Source organism: Poecile atricapillus, chromosome 2, assembly GCF_030490865.1.
Source record: "Poecile atricapillus isolate bPoeAtr1 chromosome 2, bPoeAtr1.hap1, whole genome shotgun sequence".
Taxonomy (NCBI): domain Eukaryota; kingdom Metazoa; phylum Chordata; class Aves; order Passeriformes; family Paridae; genus Poecile; species Poecile atricapillus.
The window spans coordinates 76,550,848-76,573,850 of NC_081250.1; the positions used below are offsets into that span (position 1 = coordinate 76,550,848).

The 23,003-nt window shown below is 36.4% G+C and overlaps 1 protein-coding gene across 2 annotated transcripts in view; it reads left to right on the top strand.

Moving 5' to 3' along the window:
• The window catches only part of CDH18 (cadherin 18), a 168,737-nt gene that overhangs the window by 123,265 nt on the left and 22,469 nt on the right, over positions 1-23,003 (top strand). For both annotated transcript variants that reach the window (XM_058831761.1, XM_058831760.1), the window contains exon 7: positions 11,690-11,826. In XM_058831761.1, the coding sequence (XP_058687744.1) occupies positions 11,690-11,826 (137 nt within the window). The remainder of the gene's footprint in view (positions 1-11,689; positions 11,827-23,003) is intronic.

Genomic DNA, 23,003 nt, shown 5'->3' on the forward strand with positions numbered 1-23,003 from the left:
TCCCACACAACATGGAAGAAACCATGACTGTTAAATGCTCTAATTAAAATTTTTTCTTAGTCCATTATTCATTTAAAATCTCTCTATATCTGCTTAGAAATTATCTTTTTTTCTTCCTGAAATCATACGCAGAAGACTGGCATGGAGGTTGGGGGTGGGGAAAACGGCTTTTAACTGGCAGTATGTTGAGAGCAGCCCTCATCTGTTCGTGTGGCCTCGGGGCAGGGCAGGGCAGGGCAGTGCTTCTTGACACCCTGACATATTCCAGTGCACGGTGATCCTTGGGTGCTGAGTCCGCCCAGCCACAGCACACACTTCAGATGATCCTTGGAGCTTTCCAATTGCCTCTGGTCTGTTGCCAGTGGAATGGTTTTCAGAAACATAATGCTGCAGCTGTTCCTCAAGCCACCTCCAAGGCAGTGATTCAGAAAAGAGCTAAGACATAGTTTTATACAGCTTATACACTGAAGAGTAGTGTTTGAGAAATAAGACATCCCATTATAGAAGTACTGGAACATCAGATCACTCCTTTGAGACCTGCTTTGTCATGCAGTGGTACAGGAGGTGAATCACTGTTTTGAGCTTTAATGATAGGACCTCTGCCCCCCTAGTCATTTTTATTTACACCCACTTACTATGTTTACCTTAGATTGCTTACATTTCTGGGAAGAATTTTTCTTTTCCTGGTATCTAACAGAAAACTTCTGGTGAATGGGATACAGGTCCTGATCACGACTCTGCCTGTGGCAGTAGTGTCAAATGATAAGAAAGATAAGTATCTCTCCTTTTCAGAAGGTCTACAATTGTGTGGTTAAAAACAACTTTGTATGTTTTTTGGTCCTTGGAATATTGATTAGTTATATTAATATGTTGGAATTCAAGTAAATTTTCTGTTGGAACCTAATCAGGCTGTAATATACCTTACTATAATGTATTTTATTCACAAGGATTAATCAGCTAGAGGAAACAGAAGCCAGAAAAAAAACCTGTTGTTTTGGTTTTGGGATTTTTTTTTTTTTTTAATTTTTTTAAATTTATTTTGTCGTAAAAATTTACTTTTAATATTGTGCTAAGTTTGTCAAGAATTAAAGTAAAATCTCAGCCATGATCCTGGCTTCCCGCTTTTCTAATGGTCTTATGTTGTTGCCTTGAAATGGGTGATATAGCATAATGGTTATAATACATGTATATACTAATGAATACAAAAACTTGCTTTGCAACACACCTGATATGTAAAGGCTCTAATAAATACATAGTTCCGTTGTCCTACTTTGACAACCTTCTCTTTCCTTCTTTCAGAAAGAATACTAAAAAATTAATGAATTACAGGTGCATATGATTGTAACAATTAATGTGTGTAGGGATTTTTTAGTCAATTCCTGCATTCGGTAGAGAAACTTATTTTAACTTTTGCTGCATGGATTGTAAAGAATAGTCATCTTTTAGACTGATCTGAGGGTGAATATTTTCTGTCATCAGCCTTTAGAAAGTAATCTTAATTTTCAGTAAATGGTATATTTAAGAGGCATGCTCACATGTAGATGAAAGAATGTACCTGTAAATTTTATGCATTCCTACTATTATTTCTCAAAGTCTTAAAGTATTGTGAAAAAATTCAGATTTTAGACTTCTTTTCTAATGTAAAGTTTAAATCTGCTAGAGGTAGAATAAAACCTCAATTTGTGATTCAAATTGAAGGGAGGTGCAAGACAGCTGCATTAAAGAATCAACAGGAGGGGCTGAAAATAAAAATTATATTTTTAAGTTCCCTCCCCCCCTCCTTCCCCCCTCCTCCCACCCCCCATTCTCTGAGATCAGTTCACTTTCTATGCTACTCATCCATACTCTCAGTAGGGTGAAGGGATAAGAAGGGGTAAGTTCCCCTTCTGGAAAATACAGAAGTCCTTTCTCCTAGTTATTTTCATTTCTCTTACTTTCTCTTTCAAGGCCATATAAGAGGAATATAAGTAGTTTGTTTCCTGCTGTCCTATGCACAGCCAGTACGGCTTCCCTAAGGACAAGCCCTGCCTGACCAGTCTAGTGGCCTTGATGGAGTGACTACATCAGTGGACAAGGGAAAGGTTACAGATGTCATTTATCTGGACTTCCATAAAGTCCTGTACAGCACAACTTTCTCTAAACAGGGAGGAGATGCATTGGATGAGTGGACTGTTAGACTGTTTGGGGTGTCATAACTGCATCTTCCCATTACCTGAAGGGAGCCTACAGGAAAGATGGAGAGAGACTGCTTACAAGAGCATGTAGTGACATGAGGGAATGACTTCAAATTGAAAGAGAGGTGGTTTAGCTTAGCTATTAGCAAAAGAATTCTCCACTGTGAGGGTGGTAAGACATTGAAAAGGGTTGCCCAGAGAAGTTGTGAGTGCCAAATATCTGGAAATGTTTGAACATTGGCCTGGTTGGATGGGTCTCTGAGAAATCGGGTCTAGGGGAAGGTGCCACTGCCCACATCAGAGAGGCTGGAACTAAATGATATTTAAGGTCCCTTCAAACCCACGCTGTGATTAAATAAGTCTATGACTCTTGCTGTACTTAGGGCAGCTTGCTGAGATCAGTGCCATCATGTAGAGTGACCATTCCTCCTCCATTTGCCCATGGGGGAACATGTGAGATTTTCCAGATCCTGCCAGTACTGTGCTGGTGGAGACAAAGGCAGAAATCTGCCCTTCTCAAAGGAGACTTCAAAGCACAACATTATCATAATCCTTCAGTATTCTCTCTAAGATTGCCAGTAAACTGAGACAGAAAAATAACACCCTATTTTGAAAGGATGGACAGAGATGGGATTTTTTTCTTCAATCTTTTCACTAATTCTCCATCTAATTTCACAGTGAGAAAACATTTTAAAACCTTTCTTTATAGTGTCGCTGTTTTGCTCCCTGAGGCCTCAATTTAATTTTGATTCTTGTCAAATTATGTGTCCTAGCTCTCCCAGTAACAAATATGTCCATGTTCTTGAGCAGGAACTGTTAAGATGTTCTGACAGCTCTTTTGACTAGGAAGAATCCAGCTCAGGACAGTGGTCAGAATCCCACATCAAAAAAAACCACCTTCATCCCTTCCTGAGAGCTGAAAGAGAAAACACTGACAGATCAATTTTTTGACCATGAAATACTGATTTTTCATGCCAGAACATCATCTTTATGTTTTTATAATTTCTACTGACTTCAGAATGCCTCAAGGATTAGCATTCTTTTATGGTTTTAGAGTCAGCCTTCATATCTGAGCAACTCTAGAATGTAGCCATTTGATAGGATCATGCAACTCCAATAAATAGGCATAAATATGTCAATCTCAGTTTTATTTGGTTTAGTGTATAATAGGTAGAGGAAAAAAGTGTGTAAGTGGAATACCATTCCTTATCTGGTAGGTAGAAAAGTAGGTGTAGCTGTAGGGAAGTAGGTGTAGCTGTAGCTAGCTTGTTTCTCATGTGACATTGACTGCACCTCATGTCTTAGCAGCATCTGAATGTTAATCTCTTTGGATAACAAGCAACTTGGATATAATAAGATAAAGTTCTGCCATCAACACATCTACCTGAAATGTTTCTGGACAGTCATAATCCTCTGAAGAAATTTATAAGGTCATGAAAAGAAGACAAACCTTTATCTTGCTTTAAATTCTGAATTATGCCTTGAAGAGTGTGGCCTGTTCTTAGCCTACACTGACTGGTAGAATTAGCTGGAAAAATGATCACTGATTAACACATGCAGAGAGAAACTGCCAGGTTGAAATGATGAGTGTCTGAAAAGGGCATATTTCCTTCAAATGAACAGTGTTCCAAATTTCCTGTGTCCAAAGTGAGTAGCGTGCTAGAGGATGGGAATGAGAACTGGAGCAGGAAGCTGATTTCGGCATAAAATTCATAAAATAGTGGCTGCCTCTCAGGGTCTTTTCTGGGAGACACTGCTGTCAACTCCCCCATGTCCCCTGGGATCTGGCAATTCACATCTCTAGGACTAGAACATGGAACAGTGCCACTCTGGCTGAGCTGAGATTTCAGTATGAGAGGTGAGCCAGGACTCCTGTATGGAAAGAACAACGTACTGCTGATCAGCTGATGGATGTCAGCTGGCAGCCAGCACTGGAGATAACTCAGAGAGAACAGCATATTGAATCAACTTCCTTTAAATGCTTTGAGAGGAACAGTGTCTTTCTCAAAGTTATGCTATGTCTGTTTGAAAAGAAAGCAAAGGAACAGTAAATAGAGGGATTACCTTCTCCAAGCTGTCTTCAAATGTATTTAATTTTCACACCTGGAAAGCACAGTTGAAGGCTGTAGTTCTCAGTAGCAGCCTTCTGCCAAGGAGCTCTGGAACATCAAATGTCTCCTTAATGTACCAGATATGCTGCAGGGAGAAAATTGGTTACCTGCTGATTGGCATGACTTCTGATTCATACTTCACAATTGCTTTTCTCTCCTGGCTGAATTTGTTTGAACTATGGGGAAATAAATTGGCCCTGGAATGGAAGTAGTGTAGTGCAAGACAGTCACGGCAACAGAATGTCTCCCCACTACCTCATTTGGCTTCAAGGGTTTGCTGCTGGTTCCCAGGCTCATGAGTGCTGCTGTCAGGAGGCAGAGAGAAGATAAAAGTCACGCACTCAAGTTATGTCCCAGCATGGGCCATTTCTTGTTGTTCTCCAGCTGGCCAAACACAGAGAGATGCAGCTGGTTGGTTCTCTTACTCTTTGTCATGGTGTACCTCCTTCTCTCACTCCATGAAGTTTCTTATTCTTCATTTTCCAAGATATTTATAAAATGAAATGAAAAATTTCTGTACTTTATCTCTTTCTGAGAAAGTTTCTTGCTTAAATCTGTAACTTAACAGGTTTCCTTATAATGACATTTGGCTTTTAACTGATAAGTCTTTAAAGATATAATTGGTTGGACAAGGTTCTGTTCCCTTCCCATGGACTTTTTTTTTAGTAATTTTTTGTAACCAGTTTCACTTGTTATTTGAGAACTGACTATTTGCTTATGTCTCAAAACAAAACTCCAAGAAGTACTGTGATCTTTGAATTCACACCAGGCTGAAATTTGCCTTTGGAAGTTTACTATCAATATGAGACTTGTAGCCACGGTAGAAATATGCAACAAAGTTCATTTTTGCCATTGATAAATAGTGTAATAAATGAAAAAATAACATAATGAAAAGGTAATTTAAAGATTTGATTAAAAACAGAAAGAGACAAAATCGCAAAACTGTTTTGAAAGTTCCAACTGAAGATTCATCCTTAAAATGCAGTACCTAGAGAGAGCCATACCAGAACAATAACAGCCTATGCTGGTTGTCTATCAAGTGATAAACTGGTGTTAATATTAAGACAACTATTTAGATAGAGAGTTTCTGGAAATGTTTATGCCTTTTAGCTTCAGAAGCCCTCCTAAAGGGTTTGGAGATCATTAATATTTCTAAACTGCTTTAGCACCTTTGAAATTTTTCTCTATTTTAAACAGTCTTTGCATTATTAGAGCCTGACAGGTTTAACACTGAAAGTGAATTTATATGTTCCATACTGACCTTCTGCCCAAGGGCCATCATCCATATATATTTCTCTTTATTTCCTAATTGACCAAATGCTTTTAGTTTTCAGCAAAAATGGGGGAATATCTCCCATCACTGATCCACTGCTTCACTAAAAGTCAGGAAGTGAGGAATGAAGCCAGAGGAGCCATTGGCTTGCTTTAGTCAGAAGGAAGATATGGATGAAGCTAGGAATGCACTTCCAGTCACTGACACTGCCTAATAAAAAGGTGGCACATGTTGCATTTCCCAGTATTAGTAGGATTCAATTTTGGTATTTAATTTCCTTCAGATTATCTTCAGATAGTATGACTATTAAGTTTTCTATCTTCATGATCCTTTTTAATGAAGATTCTTTCAGATTGATTTCTGTTGCCGGTTTGCATGTAAACAGTTTTTGGAGAGCTGTTTATCTAGGCATGTCTTGTTATTAGTCTCTTTATTACCATGTGCCATGAAGCTCTGGTGTGCTGATTTAATGTGCAGTAGTTATAAGCATCCTAAGTCACATAGCACTGTTGTGAGTAAATGTCTATAAATAAATATCTCAAGCAGATATTTTAAATTAATTTTTGAATTAATGCATTCTAAGAGAGCAGAAACCATCAACTGAGTTGAGGTGAAAAATCTCTTTTGAAATCACTGTTTGAAACTCAAAACTTGCACTATAGCTTTCTGTGGCCTAGACAAAGCATCTAAAAGCAGATCGGTAAATGTGGAGGGAAGGGCAGGAGCAGAAGGGAATGACTGTGTCTATTGTGACTATTATCCAGATGAAATGAATTTGTTTAATCAGATTAAGTAAATTCAGAAGCTTAGTGTCGTGGTTTTGAACCAGTAATTAACAAAAAGGGGAAAAAAAGAATTATTTATTTCTTGCTGTGAGACATGGATTAAAACAACAGCAAACCAGGCATAAAACTTAAAAGGAATAAAGAAAGTTTATTGACAAACTACAAGAATAAGAACACCAGAATAAACTTTTAGAAAAAACCTTTTCATTTCTCACTGCCCACCATTCTTTTGTTCACAAGACAACACAGGCAAGAACTTTAGAATTTTTGATGGTTTAAACAATTCTTAATTCCTTCTATAGTCTTTTATCAGTCTCTGTAGAGAAACAAAAGTTCCTTTCTGTTAATTTATGGAGTTTCTCACAAGAAAACTATTTTTGTTATAGTTTCTCGTTTCTCTGATATCAGCTGCTCAGAGCTGCTGTTATCAGAGCCCACCCCTCCTATTCCACATCACTCTGAAATGTGTTATAGGTCATTAGTTTGGGGATAGCATTTTAAGGATAAGTTATTCAAAGGCAAAAAGTATTCTTCATCTGTTTCTGTGAGCTTCACTAGAAAACAGTTTTCTCATTGCCTCTCAAGGCTTCAAATTTCCCAGCACTTCACTATACCACAATTACTCTACTTTTTACTCAAATTTACACTTTGAACACTCTATTCCTCCCCATACTCTATCATGAATTAAAGGAGTTCTTTTCAGGACTTTATTGTCTATCTCCATAGTTTTAACAGAAAGATATTTCAGCTTAATTAAAGCATCTTCTTAATTCTCTACCTTTCTTGAAGTTTCTTTTCTTTCTTGCCACTAGTAGTTTATAAAGTCTCTTTTCATGTTGATCACTCTCCTTTTCTCTCTCTGGATAAAAAGATTAATCCGCAAGTCTCATCTGGATAAGAAAGAAATTAAATAAATAAAGAATTAAAATCTTGCCCAAGCTTTTGTAGATGGTTCAGTGATTTCTGCTGAACAGGAGCTGGAGCTGTCTGCGATGGAAAGTTCCTCATAGCTGCTCTGGAAAGCATAGTCACCGTCTCTGCTTGCAGCAGGCTTAGAGCTCTTCTCCTTCTTCACTCGGCAGTTTCTGGTGAATTCCATCACAGCAAAACCTGCAGCCAAGCCAGGAACCGGCCTGGCCTAGCTTGGCCCGGGGCAAGCCCCCGCAGGCCCCATCTCCCGGCCGGGAGAACGGCAGGCCCAGCCCGGCCCCCACCCGGCCACGTGGCCGGGCAGAGCGAGAGGCCGAAGCTCTGCTACCTTTCACAGCCAGAAAAACAAAGAGAACCACAGAGTTCTGGTTGTACACTTTAAGGTGGGGTTCACAAGTTGATTCTACTTTTCAATGGCTAAAACTGCTGTCAGTTCTCAGCAATGACCGATAATTGGTCATGAGAAAAGACTCCCGGCAGTCCCAGCAACTTTAACTTTCTTAAAGGTAAAGTAACGCCATGACACTTAGGTAAAGCATCGTTGGCTCTAGAATGTGCTCTTTTTATGGATATATCTGATCTCTTTTCTCAACTTGAAGATAAATGAGTGACTAGTATTTATAAAGGTCTAAATTGTTCAGCATTTTGTAAAAACAATGAAACTTGTTCTAAACATCCTCTTACATGACAAAAATTAGTTGCTCTACCAAAAGTGTTCTTGTACATAATATTTTTAAGCGGTTGGAAGCAGAACAAGCATTCCTAGGTTTTCTACTGTGTGGGAATATCTTGTGTAACTTGTTTTAATGACACATTCATGAAGGTTGGGGAACAGAGAATTGCAAATTGTTGCTTTACATATGATGCACATAACAATTTCAAGGAAGAATCTGGACTAATGGGGGAGAACTGAACATCTTAATAATGGGAAAACCTAAGAAAGTACCACTCATTTATTAATTAATGAAGAAAAAGATTTTCAATCTGTGAATATTTCAGACTGTGTGCAAAAGATAGTGCATGAAAAGGAAGTGTTACTGTGGATAAATTAGAAAAAAAAAATCATCATTCTAGCATCATTGGAAGTAAAAATGTTTGTACAATAAATTACCACAGGATTATTTTGTTTTCATTAATGACACAGAAAATACAACTGAAGTTATTCATCCAATCCTAAATTCTTTAAACAGAGATTTGAGCTTCTGTGGAACACACTTTAACAGATTTAGAAAAAGATGTTCATATTAAAAAAGAAAAAATACCATCTTTTTATAATATATTTTATAAACAGTATGTTTATAAAAATGAATCGTTAGATGATCACAATCCATCAGAAAATCAAACATTAGTTTTTCTATGCAAGCTTCATTTTTTGGGGCAGATTTTTTCTTTTGTTTTCAGTAAAAATTTGTTTTCTGTACTTTGCTCAGAGGAAGAGGTAACATTTTGTTGTAAGTCATATACACACAAAAGCAGCTGGGTATCCAGCTGGTTATTGCTTTTTTTCTCACTGAAGCCCTATATGAAATTCTATTTTAAAGCTACTGTCTACAAATAATACATAGCCCTATTTTTATTGTTCTGTGGTCAGCACAATAGTGACTAACAAAATAGTCACTGTGCCTGATGTCGATAATAAGCAAACAGTGTCCAGAGTAATTAATGTTTGCAGGGACGAGACTTATAAACTGATTTCGATTTGTAGTACATATTCCCTAAGAACAGGTCAAGAAAGAATATTTGATTTATTTTTGTCAGTAAATAATTCTTGTTGTTATCAGGAGACTCCTAGAATCACGAAAAACAAAGCTATATGAGAAGTAATTAAGTTTTATCATCTCATAACTTGATTGTAAGCTCTACCAGTTAAAGGTCTCCAAGAGAACTGAAGGACAGTTATGCCTCCCATACTTCCTCTCTTAGCCTTCCAGTTCATCATGCAAAAGATGCTTCTGTATCTGTGTATGCATCTTGACCAACACAACCAAACGTTCATTATTTCTGTGTTAATAGCAGTATGATCAAAACATTCCAACTGTTTTTCCTAGCTCAGTTTTCCTATGCTGCCAAGCATAAGGTGCAAGGCATGACAGCATTTCTCCACCTGAAGCATGTATCTTCTCAACAAAACTCCGATGTCAACAGGACTCTGTAGCAAATAAGAAAGCTTTATTGATTTTTAGAGGTTGCTACCACTCTGTCTCCAAGTTTTTGTAAATACTTAATACTATCTGTGGACATGGGAGATACAGCTTCTCCACTGAGACTGGCACAATCTTAAAGAGGTGAATATAGCTTGTACAAATAGGGCAACATAAAATAATGCCAAGAAGATAATTGTATGGTCCATTTTTGTTCTTTTTTTGTGATGAGTCCTCAGAGGGTTCCAATATTCCTCATCCATTCCTTTGGATGTCTGCACCATCCAGCATTTCATGATCAGTGACTGATGAATGTTCATTGGGAGTTTTCTTCTAGTTCCTCTCCTGAGTTTACCAAGAATAGAGAACCAGACCAAATTTCGGAAGTGTGTCAGCAATGACTGCTGGGTGTAAATTCACTAACATTTTTGTTCTTTCTCTGGCAACATCACTGTTTTGTTTTTGGGGTTTACATCATTAGTTTAGTGATACACTCAATAACATCCTCTGAAAACAAATTTCCTGACTTAAAAATTGCCCTGTCACCTACATAATTAAGATCTTGTTAGTCCACTTGTTTGAAGCAACTTGCGCTTCCATCTTGCACATCCAAAGTGTTCTTATTGGGTACTTCTGATGTATTTTGGAAGGAGGTATTCTCAAATGTTGATAATAATGAACTGCACAGTAAGTTCAGACTTAGCTTATGGGAAACAGCAAGGACAATTCTTGCTCTGCAGAAACATAAAATGGGTAGGAACTAAGGTTTGCTGTCTCTCCAACAACTCCCAAAGTCATACAGCAGGGCTTTCACTCTTCATGATGTTGAAAGTAAAGATGGAGAACAGGCAGAAAGAAAGCTATTCTATCCTAGCTATGGCTGCTTTGATTCCCAGTGACTGAACTATGTTTTTTTAGCTGCTGAAAAAACTTGAGGCATGGTAAGAAAATCTGTAGTTCCACTAGGCAGGATAGCGTACTGTAAGGCAGATGTAAATAATTCTTGCAGGTGGGAGAGGTCGATTCAGGTTCTCTCCAGTAAGGAAGGTCTACCCTAAATCACTAAATCCTGTCTGGCTTTTCCTCTGAGTGTCCAATTCTTTGACCACTTAAGGTGACTCACTCAGATTTCTGCTTTCCCTTCAAAGTGCTTATGTCTTCTACTTTTCCACATCATCTGTTTTTATATGTCATTTATATGTCAAAATGTTTATTTGTTTGTTTGCTTTTTGTTTACAGAACTGGTATAAATAAGTGTATTGTGAAAGAAATAAAAATTGTTTTTAATTGTTCTTCTCTTGGAAACTTTTATGTGTGCCACTGTTTTTATTAGCTAGGAATTACATTTCTGGTGATATAAAAATAAGAGCAGTTGGAAGAGACATATAAATTTTAACCTTTATATGCCTTCCATATATTGAATATATATGGAATTTCACAGAATGAAACCAGGGATGGAAAATTATCAGGAAAAGTAGTTATGGTATATATCTTTTTTTTTATTTTTTTTTATTTTTTTTTTCCTGGAGTTAGGTAAGAAGGCCTGGAAGGGTTGTATAATAGCTTCATTTGTTAAAAGCCATTGTAAATTATTCCATCTTTGGGAAAAAGTGTCTTGTCAATCTCTTCTTTTGTGTTCTTTTTCTCTGCTTCCATTACCCACTTCAAGGCTTTTATTTTCCCTGCTAGGCAAAGTGCCAGGAAGCCAAAGGAGTAAAGCAGGGAAGTTTAGTTTTGCTTCTAGGGTAGTGTCAATGGCTGCTCTGGGAACCAGATGTTTCTGATACTCTGTAATGGTTATTTTCTAAATGGCTTATGTGTCATCTTGTCATCGACTTCATGTCAGAGAGGTTTCAAAACAGGAACCGAGGTTGATCACACTGGTTTGCAGTGACAGGAAAATAAGCTGAATAATAAGATCTTAGTCTGTTTTCTTTTCTGATTTTCTATTTCATAATTTTTAGTCAAAATACATGTGTATCTCTACATTGACAGGGCTGCATACTGCTGTGCAAAATACCAGCTGTTAGCAATCTATATCTCTGTGACTCACGGAGGAAATATTGTTACGTATCAAAAGAAAGAAAACATTATGAAAGAAATGAAATATGGTGTTATATGTAATTTGGGTTTCTCCAAATTACAGATTTTTTTTTAGGTTGTTTTTTAAAATGTCTATGATTTTTAAAGCTTGAAAGTAATATTCTTATATAGCTTTCTGTTAGTTTGGATTACATACACTACAATGAATATATATTGTTATATTTCTTCGTAGATATTTCATTGATCATAATACAGAAGAAGATAGGTATTTCACCATTGATCCTAGTACTGGGACCATTAAGACTGCCAAGATCTTTGACAGAGAGGAGACACCTTGGTACAACATCACAGTGGCTGCTTCTGAGATAGGTAAATAATTTATTTGGCACATAGTATGAAAAATAAAAATCAGGAAAAAAAATCACTCTCAGATTTTAAGAAAGACTACCTTAACAATGTTACATTATGTTACATTGCATTATATTACTTACGTTATGTAATGTTATGTTCTTTTTAACAACAGTGGGGTTTTAGCCAGTGTGGATAAAGGAAAGATTTCGGTGTGTGTGTGTGTGTGAATACTCTAACTCGACAGAACAATTAAACAAAATGTCACATGCCTATGTGATTCCGCCTGTGTAAATCTGCCACATTTCTCTGCATGAGACAGAAGACTGCTAGCAATACCTGAGAATATTTCTAAGCATTCAGTGTCTTAAAATCAACAGCTTGTCCCATTTGTGTTTCACAATTCATCTGTTTTAGAAGTTAAGATTATTTAGTACTGTCTGAGAAATTAATCTTTCCTTCTTGTGATTACTATCAACTATTTTAGTGAATTGAATGTTAATTTTATGCCAATGTTAATTTATGCTTCACAGATGCCTAGTAGTTTCTGATTATGTCTCTGGCCTTTTAACAGGCAAATTGCCAAGTAAAGCTACAATAAATACTTACCTGTGCATTTGAAAGTCCTCTAACTTTGATGAATTTCCATTGCCTTGGATAAGCCCTGCAATGATCAAAAACCATCGGGCTGATTAGTCTGAGATAAATATTTCTACTTTAGGCAAGGAAAGTTTAAAGAACTTTTCCGTTAACCTTGTTATTACAGTGCCTTTGTTTTTCCACAGTCAAGGTTTTAAATCTAAAAAACTCAAACCAGGCAAATGAAGAAAGAAGAGTGCTATCCTAGATTGATAGATTCAGTCCTCCTAAGCACTATTCATGATAGCATCTTTCAGTGCCAGTGATTTTGATCAAAACTACAAAATACTTTTATGTATAATCATTTTCCCTTTTTTTTAGGTTTCTTTTTTTTTTTTATGATAAAACACAGGTTTTACCTCTAACAGGTTCCACTACCATTATTGACTGCTTTTGTATGTTTTATCTCTAGGTTAAAATTTAATCTGTTCTGCCACTACAAAATAAGCAGCATAGATGTATTTCATAAAGACAACAAACTGTTTCTTCTTATTGTACCCACATTGACAAAAAAATTGGCATTTTGAGCTAAGTACTTTTCTATAGTAAATAATAAGATCTAGAATTTTATGATCAGCTGTTTGAAAAAGTAAGCACTAACACTCTTTTGTGCTTGACAGTGTTGTCATATATAGAATGTGTTATTTCAATTCAGTGTGAAATAAAATATAATTAAAGCCTAATCATAAACAGGTGCATACTGTTAATTCAAAAAATATTTAAAAGCTGCATTGCAACACTGGAAAAAGAAGTAGTCATGAGTCCTTTTTTAGAAACCATTGAAATGTAATTATTTTCCAGAAAGAAATCTCAGTAGCATAAAACTTAAACATAGATTTCTCCACATTATTTGTTTCACATAATCAAAAGAGTGCTGGTAGATGTATCATGCTGAGAATAGTATAAAGAAGGAGGATTATGTTTATAACTAAAACAGAATGGAATGAATTATGAGAATCATATTCTTTTTCTTTCTTTGTTTTTTTTTTTTTTAGATATTCTGCTTAAAATTCTCTGTTTCAGGTGTAATTTGTTACAGGGAAACAAGGTATCTGATATTTTTGTCCTTTGCACTGCCTTTGTTACTGTTAAAGCTGGAGTTGGAAAAATAAGTAACTCTATATTGTCAGCTGTAGAAACAATTCATTTATGAAAAAAGGAAGAAACACTAGTGAAAAAGAGATGGATGACAGATGGACTGACAGGCAGCCTACAGTACAGACAGCCTTTCCTTGTGTCTACTTCCTCAACTATTTTCTTAGCTGCAGTAATTTGGAAATTACAACACTGTTGTTCTCTTCCAAATCTATTGTGAAAATAATAATTGAATTTATGGTGGAGCAAGGGGTGTATGTTATTGTAGTGGTTTAGATTTGCTAATTTTATTTTCCTGGCTAACGCACTAAAGAAATGTCGTGGTTTTAAGGCAGTAACTCAAAAATTACTAGAAAACTTACTTATTTTTTGCTGTGAGATATGGATTAGAACAAGAGCAAAACAGGCTTAAAACTTAAAAGTAATAAAGAAAGTTTATTAACAAAACTACAAGAATAAGAACACCAGAATAAACTTCCAGAAAACCTTTTTATCCCCCTATCATTCCCTTGTTCACATGACAACATAAAGACAAAAAAACTTTGGAACTTTGGCGTTTAAAACAGTCTCAATTTTTGCCAGAGTCTTTTCATCAGCCTTTGTAGAGAAACAGAAGTCTTCTGCTAATCTATGGAGTTTCTCACGAGAAAACTATTTCTGTTATAGTTTTCTATTTCTCTGATGCCAGCTGCCCAGAAATCTGTCATCAGTTCACTCCTCCCATTTCACATCACTCTGAGGTGTGTTATGGGCCATGAGTTTAGGGATGTCATTTTAAGAATGAGTTATTCAAAGGCAAAAGTCCTCTTCATCTGGCTCTGTGAGCTTTCCTGGAAACAGTTTTCTCATTGCCTTCAAGGCCTCAAATCTTCGCCTCACTCTGTTCCAGCATCTCACTGTATCACAATTACTCTCTTTGCTCAAAAATCCACACTTTGAACACTCCATTCCTCCCAATACACTTTGTCATGAATTAAAGGAGTTTTTACAAACTACTATTGCCTATCTCCATAGCTTTAACAGAAAGATATTTCAGCTTATAAAGCATCTCCTTATTCTCTCCCCATCTAAAACTTAACTCTTTTCCTCACTGTTGTTGGTGGTTTTATGATGTCTTCTTCATGTTGACTGTCTCTCTGTCTCTCTGGGTAAAAGGAGTAATCTGTATGTTTTATCCAGGTAGTAAAAGAATTAAAGCCTTAGAAAAGCTGCAAAAGTTCATGGTGTCAGATTTCAGTCCAGCAGCAGAAACTGAAAACTAAACCAGGCTGGCCGGCTCTGCTTCTCCCCACCCCCCACCCCCCCCCACCCCCCACCCCCCACCCCCCCCCACCCCCCCCCACCCCCCCCGCTTCTGCAGCCTTGTCCGGCCTGGAGGGCGGGGAGGAGGCCAAGACAGAGCCTCGTTACCTTTCCAGAAGCTAGAAACACAAAGAGGACAAGAGAACTTTGACTGTACATCTTAAGGGGATGTTCACAAGTTGACTTCACTTTTCAATGGTCAAAACTGCTGTCAATTCTTAGAAATGACTGATAATTGGTCAGGAGAAAAGACTCCCATCAGCCACCAGCAGCTTCAACTTCCTCAGCTCCCAAAACCACCTTAAAGGTAAAGCCACCCCATGACTAAAGCTGAAATAGTGGTCAAAGGCTATGACCAAAGTGTTATTTAGCTGTGGCGATGGTATTCCTCAGATATATTTATAGAATATATCTATATATGTATGTATATATATCTATATATGTATGTATATATATGTATATATATATGTATGTATATATGTATATTTATATACATATATATATGTATATTTATATCTATACAATAGAAGTCTTCAGTTTCTGACATCATTTGCTTGGCAAAGAACACAGCAGAACCTGCAAGGCCCTTAAAGATTGTGTTCCTTCAACAGCAAGAGGTGATCTGTGGGTATAAAGTCTTGATTGAAGTTAGTTTTTTGAAGTGTTTTCTGCTCTTGACTTCATGCTGCATTTCACTGATATAATTCAGTTTCTACCATCATCCTTTTTGCCACTATTTGTAATTGGGCTTATTTTACATAAATGAAATTTAGAATCGACATTATATTTCTACCCCCAAATGATACCTTCATGCTTCAGCCTTATTCCTTCTGAACCTTCCATAAGACATTTACTTTCACTTTTCATTTTCCTATGTCATATATACTGTCTGCATTGGTCAAATGTCCTCTCTGAAATCTGAGAAAGTCCTAACACTTCGTGTGGGAGTAATGCTGATGTAATAATCAGCAGGTTTTTTCTGTTTGTGCTCTTAATTCTTAAAGCACACCATTACTACAAGAATGGATGGGCAATCCTTTTCTTTCTTCAATTTTCTTTTAATGCATTGTTCTTAAACAGCAGCATACAGGGAAGAAGACTGGAATTTTGTGTCCAGAAACATCTACTTTGATTGTTTCAGTGCTGGTACTTCCTGAAATCTCTTTGTGGTATTAGAAAATAAGATGATGAAGTAGTATTATAGTTTATGTTGAAGGATCTAGAGACTGAATCTGGGGCAGAGGGAAGGAGTAGTATTAGAAACACTTTAAAATACAGATCCACATAGCATTATTACCATTTAATTGACTTCTTAGAATTCTTTGAAAAAATTACAAAAGACTGTTTGAAAGAGGGAAAAGATAGTATTTGCTTGGCTCTAGTAAAAGTTTTTGAACAAGTCTTTTGAAAAGTCTTTTGATAGGAAAGTACAGAGCAAATGCACAATGTTTTATAACAGATGAAAGACTGTTTTAGAGGAAAGAAATACAGTCATAGTAATACCAAGAACACAGTCTGTCCCTTTGGAAGTGGAAAAACTCAAGGCTGAGCTATTTTAAGGACTAGCGTAGAATCTGTCAATTAGAATTCATTATAATGATAGCACTTGATAGGAAGTGATTCAAATTCCAGAATTACCTCCATAGCTGTTAAAATTAAGGAGGATTGAGAGAGATTAATGTAAGAACAAGACACATAGAAGAATGGTCTAGATAAATGAAGGGTCAAATGCAATGAAAATTGTCTGAAATGGCAGGTGCAAAGGGCTGTAACCAGCAGCCCAAATTGCAGCTGGAGTCCAGTTAGTAGGAATTACCCCCAGTGGCTTATGCAGGATACAACACTTTAATCTCTTCATTAATGATGTGGTATGTGGAACAGAGTGCTGTCTCAGCCATGCTCACTCTCTCTGCAAATGACACAAAACTGGAGAAATGGCTGATACATCAGACTGTAATGTTGAGAACCAGGAGGATCTCAACAGTCTTGAACCAGAAATGAAGAGAGATTTAATAACAGGAAATGCAAAGTCCAGCACTTGGAGAGCAATAATGCTGTGCACCAGTTCACATGCAGGGCCAAGTAACAGGTTAGCAGCTTTTGAAAGAAGGATGTGGTGGAAATCCTGGTGGATGAAAGCTGGGCATAAGCCAGTGATGTGCCCTTGTGGCAAAGGAAGCCAGTGCTGTTCTGCACTGGGTGAGAAAGCCTGATAGTAGGCTGAGAGTGGTGATCCTTCCCCTCTATAGAGCCCTGGTGAGGCCACATGAGGAATACTTCCAGGTCTGGGCTCCTCAGTACAAAAGAGATGCAGACATACTGGACTAAGTCCAATGCAGGGGCATGAAGTCATTAAGACTGGAGTACCTCTCATATGAGAAGAGGCTGAAAAAGCTGGGATTAATTAGCCTGGAGATGTGAAGGCTCAGAAGGAGCTTATCAGTATGTTTAAATAACTGTTAGACGGAGTCTAAGAGGTGACTAAAGGTGATCAACATGAGGAAAGACTCATCTGAGTAGAATCCAGTAAAATAACAGTAGGCAATGTGCACAAATTGAAGTACAGAAAATTCCATTTAAACCAAATAAGAAACATGATTTTACTGTGAGATTGATCAAAAATTGTGACAGGTCACATTGAGAGGTTGTGGATTCTCTGTCTTGGAGACATTCAGAACCCATCTGGACATGGCCCAGAGCAATACACATTGTAGATCCAGCTTTGAGCAAAGGGGTTGGACTTGCAGATCTGTGGAGGCACCTTCAAAATCAATAATTCTGTGATTTTTTGATACCGGGAACCATGTTTTTAATGTGGAGGAGAAAATAAAAGAAGAAAACAGAGCAAACTGACTTCTTGATATGTTTTTCAGGTGATGTTAACATCAAAAGATTATTTGAGATCATAAAACACTGGACATTTAAATGGATAATAACTGTGCTTCTAACTAGAAAAGTGATTTTTTTAAAAGCAAGAAAAAGTGCTTACATTTTAAAGATTTTAAAGGTACCTTCTACTGTGAAGTTTTTGCATATTTCTCTTATGCAGTTGGTTATCATATCGGTGTGTAGAGTGGATTTCTGGGTTTAGATTAGATCATCAAAAGCTTAGGGATCGAGTTGTGGTGCTCCTGAGTGTCTCCAAAATGCTCTGCAGTGGCTGAAAATGGAAAATCAAGCTATCTTCCATTATTTGCTTAAAGGACCAACTTGAATACAATGGGTGCAAAAAACCTGCGTTTGAAGGGTCAATACAACAGAGCTCCTAATTTGCAAAGCTGTGGAGAGGCTGTATAGAACAGGAGAACTGAAATATTGGTGTTCCATTCCAGGTTCTGTCAGATCCCCCAGACTTAATGAAGTCCTATCAAGAGACAGCAAAAAATGACCATGTGAAAGGATACTGTACATACAGAGGTTTGAAACTGTAATGAATTAGAAATCAAAACACCAAAAGACATCATTATGCACAGAAAAAAAAAACAAAACAGAAATCTCCAAGGTGTTAAAAAAACATCAAATATTGGGAAAAAAACCTTAACCAAACAAGTACCTTTTCTTTGTTTATACATCTTCCGTATTTACTTTGTCATGCATACTTCTTATATGAACTTCAGGAGAAAAAATACCAAAGTGCTGAGGTAGAGCAGTACTTCCTGGACAAACTATGCAATACCCTATTTGCTACGGAAAGGATACCAGGAAAAAGTCATTGCAAAAAACTACTGAAAGAAAGAGCTTTTAGAAAGATTTTAATAGACTGCCAACAAACCCAGCTCAGAATTTAAATATGTGAAAAGTTGTGAAAACTCACAAGAATAAAAGTTCAGAATAGTTATTTTAGAAGACTTAGAGTAAAAAAAAATTGAGTGTCTTTTCTAATTATAAGTAGTTTTTTAATAAGTCTTGGTTAGCACAATAAAATAAAGATACAGTTACATAATTCAGAGGAAAACAGGATTCACAGAGACAACTAATGATATGCAGCAGTGAAATATAAAACCCCTTGAGATGCTGAATAATGAAAGTTCAATAATTACATTAAATAAACAGATATACAGATAAACTATTTTTATAGTGAGGTGTGGTTATTTCTGTTCTTTAAAATCACAGAAATATTGCTACCCTTGTTACCATCATTAAACTGCAAGTTATGAGAAGAATTTGACAATTCTTTTTCACGTTTTATGTTTGCAGAAAAGAAACTATTAAGATTTAGGTAGGGTATTAAAAGATATTACTCCTGTTAGCACTACATGGGGCTGTCATATGGAGAAGAGTAACTGAAGCTAGAGGAGAGATATAAAATATACAAAGTATTTCTGTTAATGCTTTAAAGAGGCAAGCTGATTTATTTTACAAAAAGTGAAATCAAAAGACAAAAATACACAATTAATTTCTGTTTATTTTGAAACACATGAAGGAAACATATGCATTGCTGGAAGGAAATAAGTCCTTGGAGGAATAGCTTCCCAGCATACAATACTAAAAGAAAAGAACAAGAATTTGTGCCAATTCATTTTCTCATTTTAAATTTTTCCACATAACCAAGAATAATTCTAATAGCTTGTGTCAAATAATTAGTTTTTAGAAAATGTTTCCTTTCCAATATCTTTAAGAAAGTAATCTAAATCAGAACAAAATGCTGTTGCAGTTTTATAAACTACTAACCATTTGTATCTGGTGGACAGGAGCATTACTGTTTAATTCCAGTGAGTTTGTTGCTAGATTTCAGCTTTTCTTTAAAATTAATTTTTTCTTAAAATAAATATAATATGTCCCCATGGTGATTTTCGGTCTCAGCTTTTTCTTCAAAACTAATATTTTTTGTAGTAATAGAGAATAGACTTAAAAAATAAAATTCACTATTTTTTTAAATATTAGAGGGAAATATTGTCTTTTGCATTGTTTTTTATATTTATGATTATCTCTGTAGATATAGTACAGAAACAGAAAAATTGTTACCATAATCCCTGCCTTCACCAAGGGAAAAAGAAATCACATTAATTCTTCATCTTTGACCTCACTTGCATCCTACCTGCTAGCTCAGTTTCTGAAAGACTTTTGCTATTGGTAACATTTACTTTATTTTTCCAAGAAACAGAATCTGTCACAAAAGTATTTTCCTAAATTTGAACGAGATTAAAGTAGATTGTAAAAACAGAACTGCAGGCTCTGAGTTTTGAGATTGTATTGGTCTTGATGTAGTGGCAATGACCTGGATATCTGCTAATGTTTTACAGGTGAGAGCTGGACACGGTACTGGTACCCTGTCCAAACTTACCAATGATACACAGTTTCACTTTCAGCCTTGGCAAACTGCCTACTAATGCGTCACAACAATATGAATTCATAGCACCATATAATCACTAAGGTTGGAAAAGACTTCTAGGATCATTGAATCCAAGCATTTAGCCAGGAGAAAAAGAGGCTCAGGGAAGATGTTATTGCTCTCTACCCCTGCCTCAGAAGAGGTTGTAGCAAGGGGGCGGTTGGCCTATTCTACCAAGCAACAAGAGAAAGAACAAGAGGAAATGGTTTAAAGTTGTACCAGGGGAGATTTCATCTTGATATTAGCAAAAAATTCTTCACTGACAGGGTAGTCAAGCATTGGAACAAACTTCCCAAAGAAGTGGTGGAATAACAATTCCTGGAAGTGTTCAAAAATCATGTGGATGTAGCAATATGTGCTGTTCTTTAAAATGTGCTTTTCAATGCAATAAGGAAAGCCTACAGAAAAGCTATTTTAAAAATCCAACAGCTGTTGAAAGGCAGTTAGTTCTCCATCCAGTTCAAGAAATTATGTTTCTAATTCCAATTTCAATGCTTATTCCCCATTTATATTGGCTAGTCATTGGTTTCTAGGCACGCTGAATTTTCTTCTCCCATTTCATTGGGAAAAGCTATGATGATGACATTCCTACATTATCATCTGAAAATGGGGTAGGGTACGGTTCTTCTTAGCTACTAAGATGGGGCCCCAGAAAAGGGATAGAACTTGGAATCATATGGCATTTATTTCCCCCTTTGAAGCTTTTTGTCAGAAATCTCAAAATGGACATTTCTGGCCATAGAATCAGTATGTTTTGTGCCCTGTTCTAATCAGGCAGTCAACACCAACATCGTCTGTGAGAATTGTGCTTGCATTAAGGCAAGAGAAGGTTTCCAACTTGAAAGCTCTAAATGTTTTTGGTCTACTGCAGTGCTATGATTATTACTATTGCTTCTGTAGTTGCTGCTGCTTTCACTACTTCTGTGATAAAGGAGAAGTGAGCAGTGCCTTCATCATTGTGTTCATCAGTAAAAAGTTAAATTTTGCTAAGAAAAAAATTAAAATATTTACTATCCATCTTCAGATAACATTTAGAAGAACCAACTTCCTCAAAAAAGAAGACTGGAACATTACACTTATTCTTAGATTCTGCATAATTTTCTCCTTACCAGAAAATTTAGTTTATCACATATATACCATCCTGAATTAAAACCAGTATTTTATTAATATTGCCACTCTCATTTGCATGTTGGACATTATTTCATCACTTTAGCTTTGTTTCGGTAGTATATTTTATCCTTCCTAGATCTATGTTTATTCTTCTAATTTGTTAAAACAAATCTTTATAAGGGAAATGTGATGAGTCCAACTTTAAAAAAATAAATAAAAAACCAAGAAAACAAAACAAGCAAAAAGCAAATAAACCCACAAAAGATTGTTGATGTCAGGACTTCTATTCTGAAAGTCATTCAGGTAGAATTTTTTTCATAAAATCTATAGGAATTTTGTTAGGGTGGAAAGAAACAGACATCAGTAACTATATTAAAAAAAATCTTTCTTCTTAAATAGGGGTTTTAAACTTTGCTCACAGGAACTAATAGAAGATTCAAGGCTTCACATTGGCTGTTAATTGGGTCTTCCTTATGTTTAGAGTGGATTTGCCAATGGAAAATCTGATAATGAAATTGATTTACTTTGCAGGCAGATGTTTAGTATTCTGGAAGAAGAACCATTTATTCTGGGAAAGGTCTCAAGAAATAAGAAAGTAAGTCCCCAGCAGAGGTGAATCAGAGCAATGTTTCTGCTTCAGTTGCTCCTTAAAACAGAGAGCATTCACTTCAAAAAATGTACTCTTGAGGCATAATGCTAATAGGACAAAATATTTTATAATGCACAGGCTTGAAAGGTATGTCAGCACTGATTATCTTAAAACTGGAAATCTGCCAAACTGCAGCAAGAAATTTGTCTAATTTAGAAAAATGTACTATTAAAGTCCCAGTTATTAGAGATTGGTTTGGAGATTGCAGGTCAATCGTGTTCTTGAAAAAGATTGGAATGTATGTTGATTCTCAAAATCAAAACTTAAAAAAAGGAAAAATATCCTTGTATTTCCTTCAATTCCTTCTCATTCTCTTCCCCCATTATAAACTGTTCTGTTGCCTTTCATGCAAATTTATGCTGTATGCACACTGTTCAAGACTGTTTTGGTAAGTGGTGTTAATACTGTACCATTAGCATTTTGTATTGAGTAGCCTGTCAGTATGGAAATTTGCCTGCAAATGTCAGTGATCCCATGAGGTACTGGATTCCAGAGAGCTACTAATATTATCTTGTGCATAAATAGCTCTTTCGAACTGACAAGGTATTTATAAATTCTTCGTACTGCAAAACAGCTGCAGAAGAAATAAAGGTAAACTTTCTGAATCTCCATAAAATCTCTCTGTAAAGCTACTGCAAATCTGACTAAGATTGCTTCAGGTAGTAGTGACAGGCATACAACAGGACAAACTCAGGGTGAGGCAAAGAGGTCTGCAGCACTCTACTGAAACAAAAGTATTTAACTCTTTTTGTCATGCACTGGACTAAAAAGTTTGATTTTTTTTCTTCCCCAAAAACTATTCCAAACATGCCAAGCCTACAGAGCAGTCCTTTATCTGTGGTACCCACTGCCCTGTGCTCTCTCTGCTTTTTTGCTCCCTTCCTCTCAGATGTAATTATTATGCCCTCTTGTACCTTTGAAGATGGCCCTGCTTTGAGCTGGAAACAGGACCAGTGACCTCCAGATGTCCTCTTCAACTAAGTTTTTTCAGTGATCCTATGATTGATTATGTGATAACCGCAACTTCTGTTGCCTTCTTGATGAAACTCTTCTAGATTTTCTGCAGTATTA